The sequence below is a fragment of the Radiomyces spectabilis genome (genome assembly GCF_025331425.1).
Source record: "Radiomyces spectabilis strain NRRL 2753 chromosome Unknown BYT42scaffold_6, whole genome shotgun sequence".
NCBI lineage: Eukaryota > Fungi > Mucoromycota > Mucoromycetes > Mucorales > Radiomycetaceae > Radiomyces > Radiomyces spectabilis.
The window spans coordinates 1,448,402-1,466,472 of NW_026251931.1; the positions used below are offsets into that span (position 1 = coordinate 1,448,402).

The 18,071-nt window shown below is 43.5% G+C and overlaps 6 protein-coding genes across 6 annotated transcripts; 4 read left to right on the top strand and 2 right to left on the bottom strand.

Moving 5' to 3' along the window:
* Positions 1-2,059: 2,059 nt before the first annotated feature.
* Positions 2,060-5,582, bottom strand: BYT42DRAFT_569345 (P-loop containing nucleoside triphosphate hydrolase protein). The gene is made up of 12 exons (XM_051568282.1): positions 5,540-5,582; positions 5,412-5,480; positions 5,097-5,346; positions 4,337-5,026; positions 4,165-4,275; positions 4,004-4,097; positions 3,737-3,944; positions 3,553-3,668; positions 3,293-3,481; positions 3,105-3,224; positions 2,947-3,040; positions 2,060-2,888 (listed from the first exon to the last, which is right to left on the bottom strand). Exons 1-12 carry the CDS (start codon positions 5,559-5,561, stop codon positions 2,386-2,388), a joined length of 2,466 nt encoding a protein of 821 aa, XP_051423944.1. The 5' UTR covers positions 5,562-5,582; the 3' UTR covers positions 2,060-2,385.
* Positions 5,583-8,080: 2,498 nt separating this feature from the next.
* Positions 8,081-13,750, top strand: BYT42DRAFT_532478 (P-loop containing nucleoside triphosphate hydrolase protein). Its single transcript, XM_051565432.1, has 11 exons — positions 8,081-9,161; positions 9,253-9,829; positions 9,914-10,081; positions 10,157-10,572; positions 10,634-10,888; positions 10,952-11,278; positions 11,371-12,410; positions 12,470-12,595; positions 12,664-12,931; positions 13,008-13,446; positions 13,519-13,750. Exons 1-11 carry the CDS (start codon positions 8,120-8,122, stop codon positions 13,634-13,636), a joined length of 4,776 nt encoding a protein of 1,591 aa, XP_051423945.1. The 5' UTR covers positions 8,081-8,119; the 3' UTR covers positions 13,637-13,750.
* Positions 13,751-15,114, top strand: BYT42DRAFT_532480 (ribosomal protein S8e-domain-containing protein; the record flags this gene model as incomplete). Its single annotated transcript, XM_051565433.1, has 4 exons — positions 13,751-13,942; positions 14,054-14,126; positions 14,336-14,645; positions 14,752-15,114. The coding sequence occupies exons 1-4, from the start codon at positions 13,939-13,941 to the stop codon at positions 15,112-15,114; spliced, it is 750 nt and encodes a 249-aa protein (XP_051423946.1). The 5' UTR covers positions 13,751-13,938.
* Positions 15,115-15,242: 128 nt separating this feature from the next.
* BYT42DRAFT_332856 (60S ribosomal protein L11) lies at positions 15,243-16,403 on the top strand. The gene is made up of 3 exons (XM_051563079.1): positions 15,243-15,381; positions 15,684-16,190; positions 16,275-16,403. Exons 1-3 carry the CDS (start codon positions 15,379-15,381, stop codon positions 16,299-16,301), a joined length of 537 nt encoding a protein of 178 aa, XP_051423947.1. The 5' UTR covers positions 15,243-15,378; the 3' UTR covers positions 16,302-16,403.
* Positions 16,404-16,710: 307 nt separating this feature from the next.
* Positions 16,711-17,504, bottom strand: BYT42DRAFT_332899 (uncharacterized protein). The gene has a single exon (XM_051563080.1). It carries the CDS (start codon positions 17,404-17,406, stop codon positions 16,780-16,782), a length of 627 nt encoding a protein of 208 aa, XP_051423948.1. The 5' UTR covers positions 17,407-17,504; the 3' UTR covers positions 16,711-16,779.
* Positions 17,463-17,863, top strand: BYT42DRAFT_332905 (uncharacterized protein). Its single transcript, XM_051563082.1, has one exon. The coding sequence runs from the start codon at positions 17,543-17,545 to the stop codon at positions 17,804-17,806; it is 264 nt and encodes an 87-aa protein (XP_051423949.1). The 5' UTR covers positions 17,463-17,542; the 3' UTR covers positions 17,807-17,863.
* Positions 17,864-18,071: the final 208 nt, after the last annotated feature.

Here is an 18,071-nt window from a genome sequence, read left to right on the forward strand (position 1 = left end):
TGTCTCTCCATTTAATATTATACGCTGTCTGACTATTTCTGTTCCTAACTTTGTGTACATATTGTTGTTCCTCTGTCGTGGATGAAGAAAATGATCGCTATGTGGCGGTACGTCAGGGGGGGGGGGCGAGCCCCGCGGGAAAAAGGAAAAGAGACTGAGCTTCATTGAATGCGCAAAGATTATGAGCACATCAACTAAATCTTGCCGAAAGTTCAACCGCTTATTGACAAAACATTAGAGTTAAGAGAACACCATCAGCGAGACCTTTGGATACGCAAATTCGAGTGCGGAGTTCTGAATATTGCAAATGGAGTATCCCATTCCAAACGCATCTTTAATCAGCTACTATTCCCACTAGCCTCAGATTATCAACAAACTACAGACCGAAAGAGCATAACTTTGTGATCTTTAAGATCAACAGGCGCTACTAGTCTCTATATAATAAAAATATTTGGGAAATTAGCGATTTGTAAATCACATGATCTACACTAAGTTATCAGGGCCTGTTAAACCTCTTTTTTTTTTATCTTTCAACCATGCCTCGCTGCCTACTTCCACAATAATAGGCGAAACAATCAGCAGCAAGATGCCGTTGCGCCATTTATGGTCAAACAGAGCATCGTCGTCTTTCGAATAAAAATGTGAGTAGAGCTCTTTTTGAAGAAAAGTGGTTGATGATACGACCGGCGTTTTTCTGTAGCATCATTCAATTTGTTTTTTTTGTCAGTTATACGTATATGTCCTTTCATTCTCTTTCAATTTTCAATGAATCGAATAATACATAAGCAGACGTGCTTCGATCTATGAATTCATGCATCAGTAGGGTTGACTATTGTTTCATCCATGGAGAATCATATATTTTTGTCTTCAATCTTATCTTTTTTCTTTTGCTTTTCTCTCTCTCTTTCTGTTTGCTTGATAAACCCTCACTATCATTGTATCAAGATCCCATCCGCATCCATTATCCAGACCATTCTTATCCCGTGTATATAACTTGGTTGAATCGACTACAATCCTCAAAAAGGTAAGCGTCGAGTGGTCCACCATCGATTTTGCTCCGGCAAAACAGACTCACCTCTCCTTTGCTTCCATCCTTCTTCCAGCTTCCGGTTTCCTTTTCTTTTCGCCTGACAAGTTCTGGATGCTACAAGTTGACTTTCTCTCGTCATCCATCAATCCATCTGGCGAAACAGGATGACGTCAAAGGCCAGCGTCGGTGGTGTAATTCTCTTTTTCATCGGAAAACGCTTACGCGTCGTCCTCTTCATGTTCCTCTCCTTTGGATTGCTTCTCTTGATATGGTATTCGAGATGTCTTCCCGATTATTGTATTTTGTATTTTATATTTCATGTACATATTCTTTTCGCAGTCTTTTCATCTTTTCCCACAGGGTTTTTTATGAGGTTTTTACTGACGCGACCATTGTTTTTTTTATCATCATGTACTTTATTTGTTTTTCTTTCTTTTCATTCGGGGGACTCTCGATATCTGGAATCCAACTCGAAATTACCGTCAATTCTGGCCACGTCAATATTTTTTGCCTGCTCAAGCTGACACCACCGATCCATCGCTTAACTGTCCCTGGAAGCAATTTTATTTTCCGCACCGAAGAAGAAGCTTACCTGGCGGTCCGTATCATCTTTTTTTTTTGTCCGGTTCACCATTTGGTTCAAAGGCAAGTCCAATTTCTTTTCCTTTGCTATGATGTATAATGAACGTATACTAATTCAAAAAATTTTCAATGTCATATAATCCAAGTCATGTCAAGCAATCAATGGCTATTGCAAACTCAAATAACAAAGGTAAAATATCTTGACGAAAATTTGAATCAATCAAAGAGCTTACTAACTCATTTTTTCAAATACCCAACATACCCACACATCTTTCTAGATCTATCATAGCCTGGGCGGGATGGAACTGAGGGGGGGAACCAGTGCTGCCCTGCGCGTGTTCAGAAACAAATCACGTTGCAACGTATGCCATAAGGTTGTCATTAATATACCGAAGTTCCGTCAAGAGTTCTCGCCCAGGTTATGCCGTGTATGCGTTAGGCTTTTTGTCTGACGAAAGTCGCTCAATGTAAGAGGGCGACCTCCGGTGGCAGGCGGCATCCATTGCACAGCGGGTGTACGGCTTGTTAATTCCATTTGAGCTATGACAAATGCATCGCAAATGGGAAAACGCACTGCCTTTTTTTCCTTGATTGTTGCAGTCAAGGTCATTCATTGTATCATCGCTCAATGCAATCCCATCACATTGACATTATCATTCCCCTTTCAGTTGTTTTGCATTTTTCTTTTACTTTCCAAAAATAACGAATATATACAACAAAAATCGAGTTTTTGATTTCTTTTATCGGTGCTTTCACTGGCCGACGTTTCTTTTTTACTTGCGACCCATGTACTTTTTAAACAAAGCGTGATGTTCTTTGCCGCCGCCGGATCCACTGCCACGACCTCGACTGGTAAACTGACCTCCAGAATTACGTGCATATTCCAAATACGCCATATTATCACCACCCGCCAAGGTCTTGCTGGTGGTCACGGAACGTCGCACCAAACCATTACGGCCCTTTTGAGCCACACGACGATCGGTAATTCTTCCGACATCATCCACATCGTCGATCAACTCGTCCTTCAAATCCGCTTCGTTCGTTAACAGCACCGATTTCAATAGGTCCATTTGTTCCTGGTGCGTTCTAAACACCAAATTTGGATCGCTATCCATGCCTTCCAAGTTGGTAATCACTTTGAAAGCGTAACCTTGATCGATCAGAAACTGTTGTCGCTTTGTCGAATAATACATTTCTTGGGTATCCCGAGACACCAACGAGTAAAAGAAAGCATTGAAACCCTCATCATTACGTCTCTTTGCACGTAAAATACGTCCTAAGCACAGGTATTAGATAGAAAACAATGGATAAATATATTAGGAAAGTTCCTTTACCTAATCGCTGCGCTTCTTGACGTCGAGAGCCATAGTGCGACGAAATCTGAATCAAGCAAGTAGCTTCTGGTAGATCGATACTTGTATCACCAACCTACACATTTTCCCTCATTTTGAGTCAAAATTCAAAAATGGTCCACTGAGTTCATGATACTTACTTTTGAAAGGAAAATGGTATTGACGGCGGGATTGTACTGGAAATTTTGAAGAATACGCATACGTTCTTGTTGTCCGGTACCACCGTAGATATAAGGTTTGCCGAGCTTCTTGGCATATTCCTATTATCCACGGTTTGGGGTCAATATGCCTTATACAGCCGAAGGGTGATTGTCATCATCATACGTACCACGAGCGCATGAACATTGTCGGAAAACACGATAATTTTATCACCGCGACGTTCATGGTATTGGATCAGATACTGACACGCTTGGAATTTTTTAGGGTTCATGACATACAGGAGCGTTCGCTTTCGTGTATTCTCGTACAGATATTCTTTGTAAAATTCGGGGGTCATGGGACACCACACTTCGGCACACTAAGCAATCAACCATAATAAATACTTGAAACACAGACCGACGTGCCGATCCCACAGTAGTTCACGCTTACCTGAACGTTGGCAATATGTCCACGATTGGCCAAATCTAACCAGTTGGCTTCATACAGTTTGGGTCCAATCAAAAAGTTCAAATCATCAATCTTTTCATCTTCACGCACCAAAGTCGCTGCAGACAAAAGAAAAAGGGGGTATGAGTAACACATTTCGTCTATAGACAACGATCAATCCATTTACCTGTTAAGCCGAGTTTGGCGTGAGCGGCAATGGTAGTGACGACGGTACGGAACATATTGGCAGGCACAACGTGCACCTCATCCAGCAGTAAAAAACCCCATTCCCGAGACTCCAAGAATTCCATCATCTTTTGCGCGTCGTACGATCGTTTTCGCTTATTAGCCACCATGGAGTAGGTGGATATAACGATACCGGAATTGCCAGAAAACTATCATTACAGGGTGAGAATTTCTCTATTGCATCAAAGTGGCGTGTCATCGGACTTACTCTTTCTTTGCAATCCGAAGTAAATACGGCAATTTGATTCTCTTTGATATTACTCCACTGAAGAAACTGTTGTTTCCACTGCATGACCGATACACTAGTTTGACTACATGTTAGCACCTTTTACTTTTCCTTGATACCCAAGGCAATAATTGAAAACTTACGAAGAAGTACACAGCACGAGACAACTCTTCTTGATGGTACAGGCGGCAGTAATGCCGACCAATGTTTTGCCAGCACCACAAGGCAACACGATAATGCCAGATCGTGCGCGTCTGAAAAAACATTGTGTTAGCGAATTCCCCGAATGAACTATCTGATGAAAGGTCGACTTACCCGTTACCAAACATTTTTGATAAACTCTTTTCTTGATAAGGACGAATGACTGTGGTGGGTTTAAGATCGATTTCCAGATTGGCATTGACGGTATCGTTTCTGAAATCGTATTCTTCAAGCATGGGATAATCAATGTCATTACAACGTTTCTTGATATTTTCTACGTGATCGGCGGCAATTTCAAATGAGTGTACTTGTTCGCCTGCGTAATCTTCTTCTTCATCTTCTTTGTCAATGCCTACAATGGCACCAAAGAGTTTCTCTTCCTCCTTTTTACGCTCTTCTTCGGCGGTTTCGGTGGCTGTTTTGTCCTTGACACCGGCAATAGGCAAATCTTTGCCGGTTGGTTTGCTATTGACCAGAAGCGATTGGGTCGCACCGGCAGGGGCGCTGATGATCTGATCATTTTCGTCTCGTACGATACGTCCTTGAGAGATGACTTGATCTTTCAAAAGCATTTGCAAGGTATCTGGATGGGACGACTCGACATAGTAACGATTGTGTTTCAATACAAGTTTGACTTTCCCGTACGATAATGTGCATTGACGGATAAATTGCGTAATGGAATCTGGGACGGGCACTTTTGATAAACGGTTGAGCACTTCAATAATATCTTCTGTTTCCAAACCGACAGACACCGCAGCATACAGTGAATACGGTGTCAACTTGTACTCTTGAATGTGGGCCGGTCTAATGCAAGAATCATGGAACATGAGTCCATTGTGCGCACAACATTCTCAAACTCATTTCAATCACTCACCTGCTCACAGGTTCACTGATGGCGACAAGGAAATCCTGAGCTTGCTCAGCAATGGGAGAGAATCCTTCAAGAATGATATGACCGTCTTCTGGGCTAATCCACAGAGGGCGAGAAAGATGATCCTTCTTCAAGGGCAGATATGTATAGTCTTCTTTGCCAAAGATGTGTGATATAAAGTCAGGTTTCGCTTCTCCATGCTGATCATGATATTGGCTAAGAGACGAAATATCAAGATTGGCATTCTTGGGAACTGTTCATGTAAGCCAATGCGTATTTAATACGAAAGAAATGACAAAGCCAATTATCAAGAATTACCATAAAGTCTCAATTGCAACTTTTCTTCCAATTGAACATCACTATCTTCATCGTCATCGCTAATAGTATCTGCAGATCTCTGTATGAGTATTGTGAGCATAGACAGCAAACGCTGTAATGTTGCCCACCTTCAATCTTTCTTTTACTCATTAGTATAGAAAACTTGATAAAGCCGCTAACCAACCCAATCCTGCTGCGGTTGCCATTTTTGATTCCCTCCCCCACTGTGACGGGTTCTGACAGCAAAGTTGGGAATCCCTCTCTTTATGTTTCATGCTGACAAATGTAGAGTGCCAATGTTAATTTCTAGTAAATTGAGGATAGCGAATGGGTGGTAGGTGAGTATGGTATTACCTAATCTGAAAAGATGGAATATTATCTATGGTCCTTTATTTCGACTATACCCTCATAAACCTTTTTAGCTGTTGTTTAAATTTTGAAATGCCAGACACATCATCTAATTTATTCGCCCGCGTTTCCATTTAACGTTGATAAAATGCATGAGAGAATATCTGTTATTTTTAAGAGCAGACTTTAAAGCAGATGATGGACAGAGACCTCAGCAACCAGGCACGGATCAATCACTCGACAGCAGTTGCGGCAAGTGACGTTTAACGTAAAATTGAATAAAATGATGTATCATCAGAAACTGTGACAAGCAATGAGAAAGCTTTCATTATGGGGGAATGATACATACTCATCACTCAAATAAAGAATCATCATCAAATCCGCAGAAAATGTTGTCTACAGTATAGATCCATCATTTCTCGATATATCATCCAGAATACTTCAGTCATAGAGAGCTGTTTCCTTTTTTTTTTTTTTTTTTTTTTTTTGGTTCGCTATCTGTATTTTTTTTTCACTTGCTTTGTCTTTTATGTATTGCATCACATATTCATGGTGCTTATTGGATTTGGGAATCCGTAGAATTTTTCCTCAAAGAATACGCAGCTATTATTTGAGTGATGACATATGACGACTCTTGAATATGATACAAAACAGCCTGAAAGATAAGTACTTGTCCATAACAAGTTTTTCCTGCTTCAAATAGGAGCAAGCGCTCATTGGGAGTGTTGTATTTGCACTCCAGAACGGGCAATGGTGCTGCGCCAACCAGGAATATAAACAAACGGGCTTATCTATCAGAGACCCGTGCCCTTCGCCGCAGCAACGTGAGGGTGATTGCGGTTTTAAGCTATGTGCAGCTGCGCGCATGAAGGGTCACAGTGTTGCATTTATTCTATTGCACATGCATGGTTGGATTACACGGAATAGCCAACTAATGGTTTCTTATGTGACCTGTTGTCATAAATCAATAAACAGTTGGGCAAACGATATAACTTGTATCTTGGAGGTTTATGTCATTAATTCATGTAATCAAGCGATCGTATATGAAGGGAGAAATAAAGACTTCCTTTAATGAAGATTTAAATTCATTTCAGCGAGTTTACTGTGTTGTTTTGACCAACCGGCCATGATAGTCATGTAAATCCGGCGCGCTGTCGGATAACCTCTGAGAAAATCTTCCTTAGCTCGTTATAGTATAAGGAGGGTTCGTGCTACTTTGCGCGTTATTATGATAGCCTTCAGTATAATGCTTTGGGGTGAATGAAGGGCTAAAGATAACTTGTTGGTAACAGAAGAAAAATGGCAGAAAGCTAACAGCGGGAAAAAGATGGTGACAGGTTGGCAAAATGAATCCCATAAAACACCTACAGTATTCGCACCTTTTTAGTCAACCCTACTGTCATCCACATTGATGCGGTATGCAATGCATTCGAGAAAAAGACGTAAATGCCAAATTAGACGATCTTCATTTTGAGAAAATAGCAGCTTCTGCTTAACAACAAGTTGTGAATAAGAAAATAAATTGTTGGAAAGATACCGGATGCTTGAAGAACTACGAAACTACGAATCGCGCGTTGTAACGAATTCACGAATTCAAGGACTACTGTAGGTCGTAACTCGTGCTACAAAAGTACAAGTGTTTTTGCAGAAGCACAGATTTACTGTAGTTCCAGAGTAATTTTGCGATTGGAAACAAAATTGTAAATGAGGGCCTTGCGCCGGGTTGCATAATTACTGCAAATGAGTCATACCGAGTAAAACTACCCCGCCCATACCATGTAATTATAACTATCCCAAGAACAAGGCAATGATGAGAGTCTGTCGGTTTGCAAGTTGACTACAAGCCTTCATTGCGAGCAAATAGTCCGCAAGTTACAAGTGCATCGTGTGAAACCATAGTTGACGTGTAGAAAAAGGAGTTTATGACTCAAAAAGGGCAAATGATAATTTTTTTTGTCATGATAAACAAACACAAAAAGGTCGGACCGTTGAATGTTTAGCCAATGATAAGATCCCAGAAACCAGCCGGCAGCATAGTATTACCAAACGCAATTGGGCCCCATGTTGAACTTTTTAGGATACTGTGCGGCCACAAAGTCTATATGCTGTACAGTGCGATGATGATGAGTGTCTATGATGTCAGTGGTGCCGAGAGTTTTCCGAACAATGATAGTGCGGCACAGTGTTCCATTCCTCAGAATTCTTATTTCAGATGCCGCTTGAAAAATTGCCTTCCCCGGTTTGCCGCAGCATACTTCATCGCCCGAAATTGCCATTAAAAGCGCACACATCAAAAAATAAAAAAAAATTCGAACTCTCTTTTTTTTTTCCACGCTTCAATTATCGATTGCTCCAAAAGGATGTCTAGCCTACCGAGTGCATTATGGCTCTCGTCAGGCTTGACTCTCACAGTATGTGGGAGTGCCGTCATTCTATCGATACAACGTGGATTGCAACATAAGAAAACGCAACCCACCGAAGAAACAGCATCGGCGTCCGCATCCAAATTGCGCTTCGATGACAAACGCGATCTTCAAGTACCATTTGCCGACAATGATCGCTTACCTCGAATGACCTTTGATACCATTGTCATGACAGCCATGGCTGTCTACAATCTCTACACCACAGTTCGAGAATTTACCCACCTTGAGCAGCATACGCAAGCCGCCATTGCTACGGTGATTGCTTACACTTTGATGCTGGCTTCGTGGCTATACGCACTGGCTTTGGTATGCCTTTCGGGCCGCTACAAGCTGCCCAACGAATGGGGATGGAAACTCAACGTCCATCTGTGCGTCTTTTATTTTGTGGCCTGGTGTATGTCTTTATACGCGGCATGGGAGGTGTTCACCAAGTACTCTTTCGTATCGTGGGAAGGCGGTCTTCCTCTGTTGATCGCCGTGGTGGCAAATAGCGATCTCCTTTATACGACAGCGACGGTGGAACGAGGTCAACCTTTTTTGGATGAAAATGGTAAACCGGTTTCAGCGGTAAATGTGTCATCGATCTGGAGTACTCTTTATTTCAACTGGGTTACACCTTTGATCAAGACGGCCTACCGAAAAAAGAGTCTTGTGGACGATGATTTACCGACCTTGCCGCCTCTCTATCGTGGTTATAACCTGTATTATATTTTCGGAGAACATCGAAATCGGTCGTTACTGTACCGGATATACCAGGCCAACAGATCTGCCATCCTTATTCAGGTCACCCTGGCTTTTATTACGTCGCTTTTATACTATGTTCCCGCCTATTTCTTGAACCAGTTACTTGTTCTTATTCAGCATATTCAAGGAGGAATGGATAATCGTGAAATGCTGACCCAAGGGTTCTTGGTCGTGGGCGGTCTTGGTCTCTCCATCTTCGTCACGGGTATCTTCGTGGGCCAGTTGTGGTATTACGGTATGTTGCTTTTCTGCGAAATATTGGTCGGCGGAAAACTGTATTGTATGTCTATGGTTGCTTAATTTGTCATCTTATTGTGTCTTTATAGCTGCTTCCTCGGTCCAGGTCCGTATTAAATCCATGCTGAACATTGAAATCTATCGCAAAACGTTGCATCGTATGGATTCGGCAGTCGCTGGTGGTGGGGAAGAGAAGGATGAATCATCGAATGCCGAAACAACCGAGGCCTCGGAATCGACGGAGGATGTTAGCTCTTCTACGGGTACGATCGTCAATCTCATGAGCACCGATTCCAACCGTATTTCGGAATTCTCCACTTGGTGGATGTCGGTCATTTGTGCTCCTACGGAGCTCGCTATTGGCATCTACTTTCTGTATCAATTACTTGGACTTTCGTGCTTCTTAGGTTTACTGGTAATGATCGTGACGCTTCCCTTGAATCATTACAACGCGAAACTATTTGCAAAGACCCAAGATCAGTTGATGGAGTCGCGTGATAAGCGAGTCGCTTTGATGAATGAGGTACTTCAAGGCATTCGCCAGATCAAGTTCTTTGCTTGGGAAAGAAATTGGGAAAAACGGATCATGGAAGCGCGAGGCCTGGAACTCAAACACTTGAGGACGTCCTACATTTCCGAAGTTTTGTTTACGATTTTGTGGCAAGGGTTCGTTTGATACATCTCAATATCTGATTTCACGCTTGATCTTTTTTTTTCTGAATGTGACACTGGTTTATTTTGTTTGGATAGATCCCCTATTTTGGTCACCATCATCTCTTTCTGGTCCTTCACCAAGCTTGAAGGCAAAGAACTGACGGCCCCCATTGCTTTTACAGCAATCACCGTCTTTACTGAACTCCGTTTTGCCTTGAATATTCTCCCAGAAGTGTTCATTGAATGGCTTCAGGCGCTTATCAGGTAAGCTGGATGCCTCGTGCATCACCTTGTTGTTCTTTCGTTTCTTTTGGGATGAACGATCTAACCAAATATCAGTGTCCGTCGTATTGAAACCTACCTTAACGAGGAGGAGGTGACTGCACCCGTGCCCATCAATCCTAACGAGCCAGTTCATATTGGATTCGACCATGCTACCATCGGCTGGAAACTTCCTGCTTTAACAGATGCATCCGAAGAAACTCGTGCAACCGGTCCTACCGATGGTTTCATCTTGAAGGATGTGGATATTCACTTCCCCAACAGTGAATTGAGTGTGATTTGCGGCGCAACAGGTTCAGGCAAAACTTTGATGATACTTAGTTTATTGGGTGAAGCTACGATCCTGAGTGGTCAAGTCCATTGTCCCCGCACGCCTGTGGCTACTGCTGTCAGTGCGGATTTTGCCATCTGCGACGAAATCCCTGAAGAAGCCTGGATTCTCGATCATGCTGTTGCTTACGTATCTCAAACAGGTAAGAAAAAAAAAAGATGCACTGCGTTACCAAGGATCTAAAACGTCCATGTTTCCTGTAGCCTGGCTGCAAAATGCTTCTATTCGCGATAATATTCTGTTTGGTCTTCCCATGGTGGAGCAGCGTTACAAGGATACGTTGACGGCCTGTGCCCTTGATAAAGATTTGACGATTTTGGAGGACGGTGATATGACGGAAATTGGCGAAAAGGGAATCACTTTGTCTGGAGGTCAAAAAGCTCGCGTTGCCTTGGCCCGTGCCGTGTACTCTCGTGCCAAGAACGTGTTGATGGATGATGTACTCAGCGCCGTGGATGGTAAGTTTTTTGATGGGTTCGGAAAATCACAAGGCATCCTGGCTCATTGTCTCCATGATCTAGCTCACACCGCTAAACACCTGTATGATACTTGCTTGATGGGACCTTTGATGCGTAATCGAACGCGTATTTTGATCACGCATCATGTGAAACTGTGTCTCGGTGGTACTGCTTACCTTGTCCACATTCAAAGCGGCCAAGTCAATTTGTTCGGTTCTCCGTCAGATTTGCGCCAGTCGGGATCTTTGGCCACGATCTTGGAAGAAGAAAAGGGTCAGGAAGAAGCGGAAGATGAAGAAGAAGCCATCGAAGAGGCGACAGCACCTGCTATAGAAGTGACCAAGGTGGATCTCAACAAAAAGGCACCCAAAGTGTTGGTCGAGGAAGAAAGTAAGTCTATTTTCGTTTGAGAAATAGCAAAATGCGTGCAGCGAAGAATGTCGTCTTACGTGTGTCTTTTTTGTTTTTTCTTCTTCTTGCAGCTCGTGCCACCGGCAAGGTCAAGTTTAGATTGTACAAGTTGTATCTGAATATGGTCGGCAATCCATTTTACTGGTTCATGATGGCACTATTCATTATTGGCGCTCGTGGTTTGGATATCATGGACAGCTGGTGGATCAAGGAATGGGCTCAATCCTACGAAAATCAGGACCGAAGCGCTAGTGCCACGGCCTTCCACATGTTCAATATGTCGCCTCAACGTTCTGCCAACTCCTACGGTGGTCTTTATATGCCAATGACCGATTCGAACGGCTCCGCGGATATCGCTGCGATGGGTACCGATCCATCCATGACAGTGATGGGCGATGGTTCAAAGACGGACAGTGTGAACTTTTATCTCGGTGTGTATGTGTTAATCACCATGTCGAATATTTTGGTGGGCACGGTGCGATTTGCCGGTCTTTACTGGGGAACCTTGCGAGCCAGCAAGAAGCTGTATGCTCAGTTATTGCATCGCGTGTTCCGTGCGCCTCTCCGATTCTTTGATACCACCCCCATTGGTCGTATCCTCAACCGTTTCTCCAAGGATTTCGAAACAGTCGACTCCACGATTCCCAATGATTTGCTGAACTTTGTCATCCAATGGCTGGTGATTTTCTCCAGCATTTTGTCCGTATCGATAGTGATGCCCGTGTTCATCGTGCCAATGGTGCTTATTGCCGTTGTGAATATTGCTTTGGGTGCGATGTTTGTATCGACTTCGCGGGAATTGAAACGCATGGATTCCGTATCACGTTCGCCTCTGTTCAGTCACTTTACCGAAACCATCGTTGGTGTTGCGACCATTCGTGCTTTTGGTGCCACGCGCCAATTCTTGCAAGAAATGTTGAAACGCGTCGACACCAATGCACGTCCCTTTTATTACGTTTGGGTGATCAATCGCTGGGTCAGTTTGCGTTACGCCCTGATGGGTGCCACCATCAATTCCGTTACAGGATTGATCATTCTGCTCAGCTTGAGCCGTCTGAATACTTCGCTTGCTGGCTTTATTCTCAGCTTTGTGTTGCAGTACACGGATCAGGTAATTGAAAAAAGTTAATTTATTCAATCGTTGGCTGAATAACTGAATCGTGCCATTAGATGTTCTGGGCTATTCGTCGCTATACCAGCTTGGAAATGAGCTTTAATGCGGTTGAACGTGTGGTGGAATTCATGGAAATGGAACAAGAAGCCCCGGCCATCACCGATGTCCGACCTCCTGCTGCTGTAAGTGTTTCATCATGGTCTATTATTTAACGGGTCACGAATTAAAAGAGATGCCATGTTGTGTTTAGTGGCCCGCGGAAGGCAGCATTGAAGTGCAGGATCTCGAAGTGCGTTATGCTGCGGATTTGGACCCTGTGTTGAGAGGCCTTTCGTTCTCCATTAACCCCCGAGAAAAGATTGGTGTGGTGGGTCGTACCGGCAGTGGCAAATCCACGTTGGCATTATCTTTCTTCCGATTTGTTGAAGCCACCAAGGGTCGAATTCTCATTGATAATATTGACATCAAGCACTTGGGCACAGAAGATTTGCGTGCCAATTTGACCATTATCCCTCAAGGTAAGAAAAAATCGAAAGCGACTTTTTTCATGCGATTGAAAAAAGTAACGGAAATGCATTGCTTTTTCCTCCATAGATCCAACCTTGTTCTCTGGCACACTACGTTCCAATATGGATCCATTTGATCAATTCACCGATGAAGATATCTTTATGGCTCTGCGTCGCGTTCACTTGTTGCCTACCGGCAACGCTGTGGATGAAGTTGAATTGAGTGGGGTGAATTCCAACGTTTTCAAAGATCTGGATACACCCGTCAGCGAAGGAGGCAAAAACTTCTCTCAAGGTCAACGACAATTGCTTTGTCTGGCTCGCGCTTTGCTCAAACGAACACGTATTGTGCTCATGGACGAAGCTACTGCCAGCGTCGATTTTGATACCGACAAGGCCATTCAAAAGACCATTGCCACTGAATTCGCGGATTGCACCATTTTGTGCATCGCGCATCGTTTGCACACGGTAATTGAATACGACCGTATTCTCGTGCTGGACCAGGGAAAGATTGTGGAATTCGCAAGGTCAGTTATTACTTAATTTGCCCCTTTTTAAAAAGGAACGTCACACTTAATCCGCTTGATTTGTATTTATAGCCCCTTGGAACTTATCAAAAACGTTGAGTCGGTGTTCTTCCGCATGTGTAAAAACTCGGGTGAATTCGACAGCTTATTGGCACTTGCCAAGGCCAAACATCAACTGGTTGACGTCTAAATCGTAAAAAAAGAAAAAGAGAGCTTTCTTAAATGCTCATTTATTTATCCTTCATATTAAATAAATTACTAGAAATGTATAGCATACCGTGGAAAAAACTATTCGATATCAATGTATGAACCAATGCCCAGCGATTGAATGACTTGCACGAAAGCATAAAAAAGACAGAGCCTGTTCCGACAGGTACATTCGCAGTCACACCCGGACTCCGCATTCAGCGTCACGGCCGTTCGATCCGCCGGAGCGAGGGTAAAACTTGATCGAGAATCTGCCTACTGAGAGGTTCCTTCTCTGCAAACAATATGGGTAATGCATCCGTACGATAGATGTATCGATTCATCGTGAATCCATACATCAATCATTACATACACACTATCAGAACGTAGGGCTAATGATCCATCCATTTTCCTCTATCAGGTATCAGCCGTGATTCTCGCCACAAGCGCAGCGCCACTGGTGCTAGACGTGACCAATACCGAAAGAAGAGAAAGTAAGCATCATTTTCCCTTTGCCCATTGCGAATGCGTTATCGACACTGCAGAGTATCCAAAACAAAAGACATGACAGAAGGATTTCAGCAACATGAAATCTATTCTCATGCGAGCGACGAGAAAAAAAAAAGAACAGCTGTGGATTCCTCATGAAATTTGTTCACCAGATAACTGACGATTTGCTATTTTTTTTCTTTTACTTGTAAAGGTTCGAGTTGGGTCGTCAACCCGCCAGCACCAAGGTTGGTAGCAAGCGTATCCACTTGGTCCGCGTCCGCGGTGGCAACTACAAGAAGCGTGCTCTTCGTCTTGAAGCTGGTAACTTCTCGTGGGGTTCCGAAGGCGTTTCCCGCAAGACCCGTGTCTTGACCGTTGTCTACAACGCCTCCAACAACGAATTGGTCCGTACCAACACTCTTGTCAAGGGTGCCATCATCCAGATCGATGCCACTCCTTTCCGTCAGTGGTACGAGTCTCACTACGCTCTTCCCCTCGGTAAGAAGAAGGCCAAGACCACTGTAAGTAAATCGTCCATTTCACCCTTTGTGAGCCAGTGCCATGAGTGTACGACTCGGTGCTCATTGTTATTGTTGTTTGCTCTTGTAGGAAACTGAGACCAAGGAGGAGAAGAAGTCCAACAGCGTCCAGAAGAAGCTCCAGGCTCGTCAGGCCAAGGCTGCTGTCGATCCTCTTTTGGATGATCAGTTCGCTGCTGGTCGCCTTTATGCCATCATTGCTTCCCGTCCCGGTCAATCTGGCCGTTGCGATGGTTACATTCTTGAAGGCAAGGAACTCGAGTTCTACATCAAGAAGATCAAGGTAAAGTATCTCATAAGCAGTAACGTTGATGAATATGCAAAAATATTTATCGTTTTTCTTTTATTTACAGTCCAAGAAGCAGCACTAAGCATGCTTTCCCACTTTCTCGTTTACGTTCATATTGAGTCACATGGACACTTCTTGAAAATAAAGGCGATTTTTGCATAAAATTCTATAATCCCAGCTTTATTATTCTTTTTTTTTCAACATGGTTTATACGCTCTTGTTTGCAGATGCCACTTGCTTTTTTTTATTTTGGTTTTTGTGCGAAATGAAATCATTATTTTTAAGCTGCCGGATTTTTGGATGTCCGGTCCGGACCACAAGGGCAGAGTGGGACTCCTGAGTGTTCGATCCTCCCCGGAGGCATTTTGATCGGTCATGGCAAGGTGAATTATTATACTTCCTCTTTTTGCTTCGATATCGTCAGACATGGTATGGATTCATCCATTGATATTCACATACTATGGAGGATGAATGATAGATTACACCGGCACGACGATGGATGAATACGATTTGCAGCAGTATATGGATCTCTGTTGCCGACAAGGGATAAGATAAAAGGAATAAGAGTTCCGTGTCAGCATTTTCGATTTAACCATTCCATTGGAATCCATCGTCATTTTGGTCACCACATATGTGCATTCTGCCAGCGATCATCTAGCATTCATCCTCCATTGACTTCTCATTATGCTTGAACATTGGTCAATGTTTACTTAATTGGGATTTATTTGTAGAGCGCTGAAGTTCAGAAGTCCAAGGCCAACCCCATGCGCAGCCTTCACATTGAGAAGCTTGTGCTGAACATCTCTGTCGGTGAGTCTGGTGACAGACTTACTCGTGCTGCCAAGGTGCTCGAACAATTGACCGGTCAAACTCCCGTCTACTCCAAGGCACGTTACACCGTCCGTACTTTCGGTATCCGTCGTAACGAAAAGATTGCCGTCCACGTTACCGTCCGTGGCGCCAAGGCTGAGGAAATCTTGGAACGTGGTTTGAAGGTCAAGGAATACGAATTGCGTGCCCGCAACTTCTCCGAAACCGGCAACTTCGGTTTCGGTATTGACGAGCACATTGATTTGGGTATCAAGTACGATCCTTCCATCGGTATCTACGGTATGGACTACTACGTCGTCATGGGTCGCCCCGGTAACCGTGTCGCCCGCCGCAAGCACTGCAAGACCACCGTCGGCCCCCACCACCGTATCAAGAAGGAAGAATCCATGGAATGGTTCAAGTCTCGTGTAAGTTTTGTGCTGAAAAATGATAATGGGGAAAGTTGAATGCCATTTACTGATTTTTTCTTATTTCTTTTGATCCTTTTCTAGTTCGACGGTATTGTCTTGAACAAATAAATATTGAATCGTTTCTTCGCTGTATAATATATATGGCATTTTGCAGTAAAACTACAATATATACGTGGTCTACATTACAAATTCGATGTCTGCCAAACTGTGGAAAAAAATTTATAGAGAATCGTGTAGGTAGGGAGGCAACTGACAAAACTAGACTATTGTGGATGTTGTTCTTTGGGACATGGGACAATCACAGCGCGATATACGCTTTGCATTGTGGATACTATGCGTTAAATATTTGCTTTCTGTGCATTGGTCTTTGAACATGTCGAAACTCACCTACACATATATGTAAATGGCGAGAAAAGATAAAGGCACATATAACTTATGAGACTGATAATACGAAGTTACTTTTGTCACACGCGTTTATAATAAGATATTGTTGGAGGATGACCTCAAGTTGGATTAGAAAATTTTCAGATATTTATTTTTTTATTTTAGTAATAGTAAGAAATCAATAGTTGGTTTATAAAGATATTTAAGCCAAATGGAACACTGCGGCGGCAGCCGAGACGGCCAGACCTGCAGCCACGGAACGTTTATCAAAGAGCGTCGTACCAGCCGATGCCATTTCCTTGTGTGTTTTGCTTTCAACCCAGGGGGTATCGATCTTGTTCACGGCGGAACCAACGTGGATCAGGGGAGCGTGGAACTCGGAGTCCTTATCGTAACCTGGTGTATCCGGGATCTGGTTCCAGAGATCGCGAGCGCCATCACACTCTACCGAGGTAGGGAAGTACAATGTGTCGCGGTCCTTTTCAATGTCAGGAATACGAATACGCATGTTAAAATCGAGGAAGTGGCCTGCTGGCAATGGACCGCCTTCCCATCGCACGCTGGAAGGTGCTTGGGTGACTTGCTTGCCATTCTCTTCTCTGGGAGGGTTCAATTGTCTGTAGTTCACGGTCGAATTCCAGCCAGGGATCCACTGCACTTGGAGGCGCGTCACAGCGTTGGGAATTTCCACCACCACCGCGCGAGCAAGAGCACCATTGCTGCGACAACCGTGAGGTAAACGGATACCGGTAGTCAAGTACAGATCTTCCTGTAAATCGCCATTTATCTGATTTAATAACTTTTTTCTTCTCGACGTATCAACCAGCATGCTTTGGATTACTTACATCGGTGGTGAAGACGGTCATACCAACGTGGGCTTGGGCCTGGGTAGCCAAAAGGGCCGTGGCGGCAAAAGCAAGCAGAGAGTTGAAAAGAACCATTATAATGATATCCTTGACTGGACGATGATGATGATGATGATGATGGATAGACCGCTTTCAGTTTTTGCGCTCATTTTATATCTGTCAATAAGCGCCACGGCCCCACGCGTCATGGAGTTCTTGGATTTCTTGGAAGTTTGGATTTTTTTCTCTTTTACGGACGATGTCTACTCTCAAGCCGTATATAGAGAAATAGCCCACGCCAGCAAGAAAAAAAAAAAAATGGAAACAAGAATGTTCATCGCCTTCGATGAGATCCATTCTGGTTCATTTTTTTCGTGCAGGTGAAACCTTGTGCAACCGAGATGGAATTCTCAAATCGATCAAATCTTATCAGATTCTTTTTTCATTCATCTGCCTCACGGTAATGAAAACATCTGAAATGAACCCAGTCTACTCACTCATTCACTGACTTTGATGGGAAAGCGAGATGCATATATACCAGAAATAGGAGTTCTATTGCGTGAGAAGCGCTGCGTCATTGAAATAGATAAATCGTGGGCGGGGAAGGAAAGAGATCTTTGATAGTAAACGGATCATCGCAGAAAAAAAG

Bases quoted from the DNA above. Each gene is read 5' to 3' on its own strand.
- BYT42DRAFT_569345 (XM_051568282.1), bottom strand. From the start codon at position 5,561: ATGAGTAAAAGAAAGATTGAAG. The intron at 5,481-5,539 runs GTGGGCAACATT...AGAGATCTGCAG, and splicing joins GAGTAAAAGAAAGATTGAAG to ATACTATTAGCGATGACGAT. The intron at 4,276-4,336 runs GTAAGTCGACCT...ATGTTTTTTCAG, and splicing joins TCAAAAATGTTTGGTAACGG to ACGCGCACGATCTGGCATTA.
- BYT42DRAFT_532478 (XM_051565432.1), top strand. From the start codon at position 8,120: ATGTCTAGCCTACCGAGTGCATTATGGCTCTCGTCAGGCTTGACTCTC. The intron at 10,889-10,951 runs GTAAGTTTTTTG...TCCATGATCTAG, and splicing joins TGTACTCAGCGCCGTGGATG to CTCACACCGCTAAACACCTG. The intron at 12,596-12,663 runs GTAAGTGTTTCA...TGTTGTGTTTAG, and splicing joins ATGTCCGACCTCCTGCTGCT to TGGCCCGCGGAAGGCAGCAT.
- BYT42DRAFT_332856 (XM_051563079.1), top strand. The intron at 16,191-16,274 runs GTAAGTTTTGTG...ATCCTTTTCTAG, and splicing joins TGGAATGGTTCAAGTCTCGT to TTCGACGGTATTGTCTTGAA.
- BYT42DRAFT_332899 (XM_051563080.1), bottom strand. From the start codon at position 17,406: ATGCTGGTTGATACGTCGAGAAGAAAAAAGTTATTAAATCAGATAAAT.
- BYT42DRAFT_332905 (XM_051563082.1), top strand. From the start codon at position 17,543: ATGATGATGATGATGATGATGGATAGACCGCTTTCAGTTTTTGCGCTC.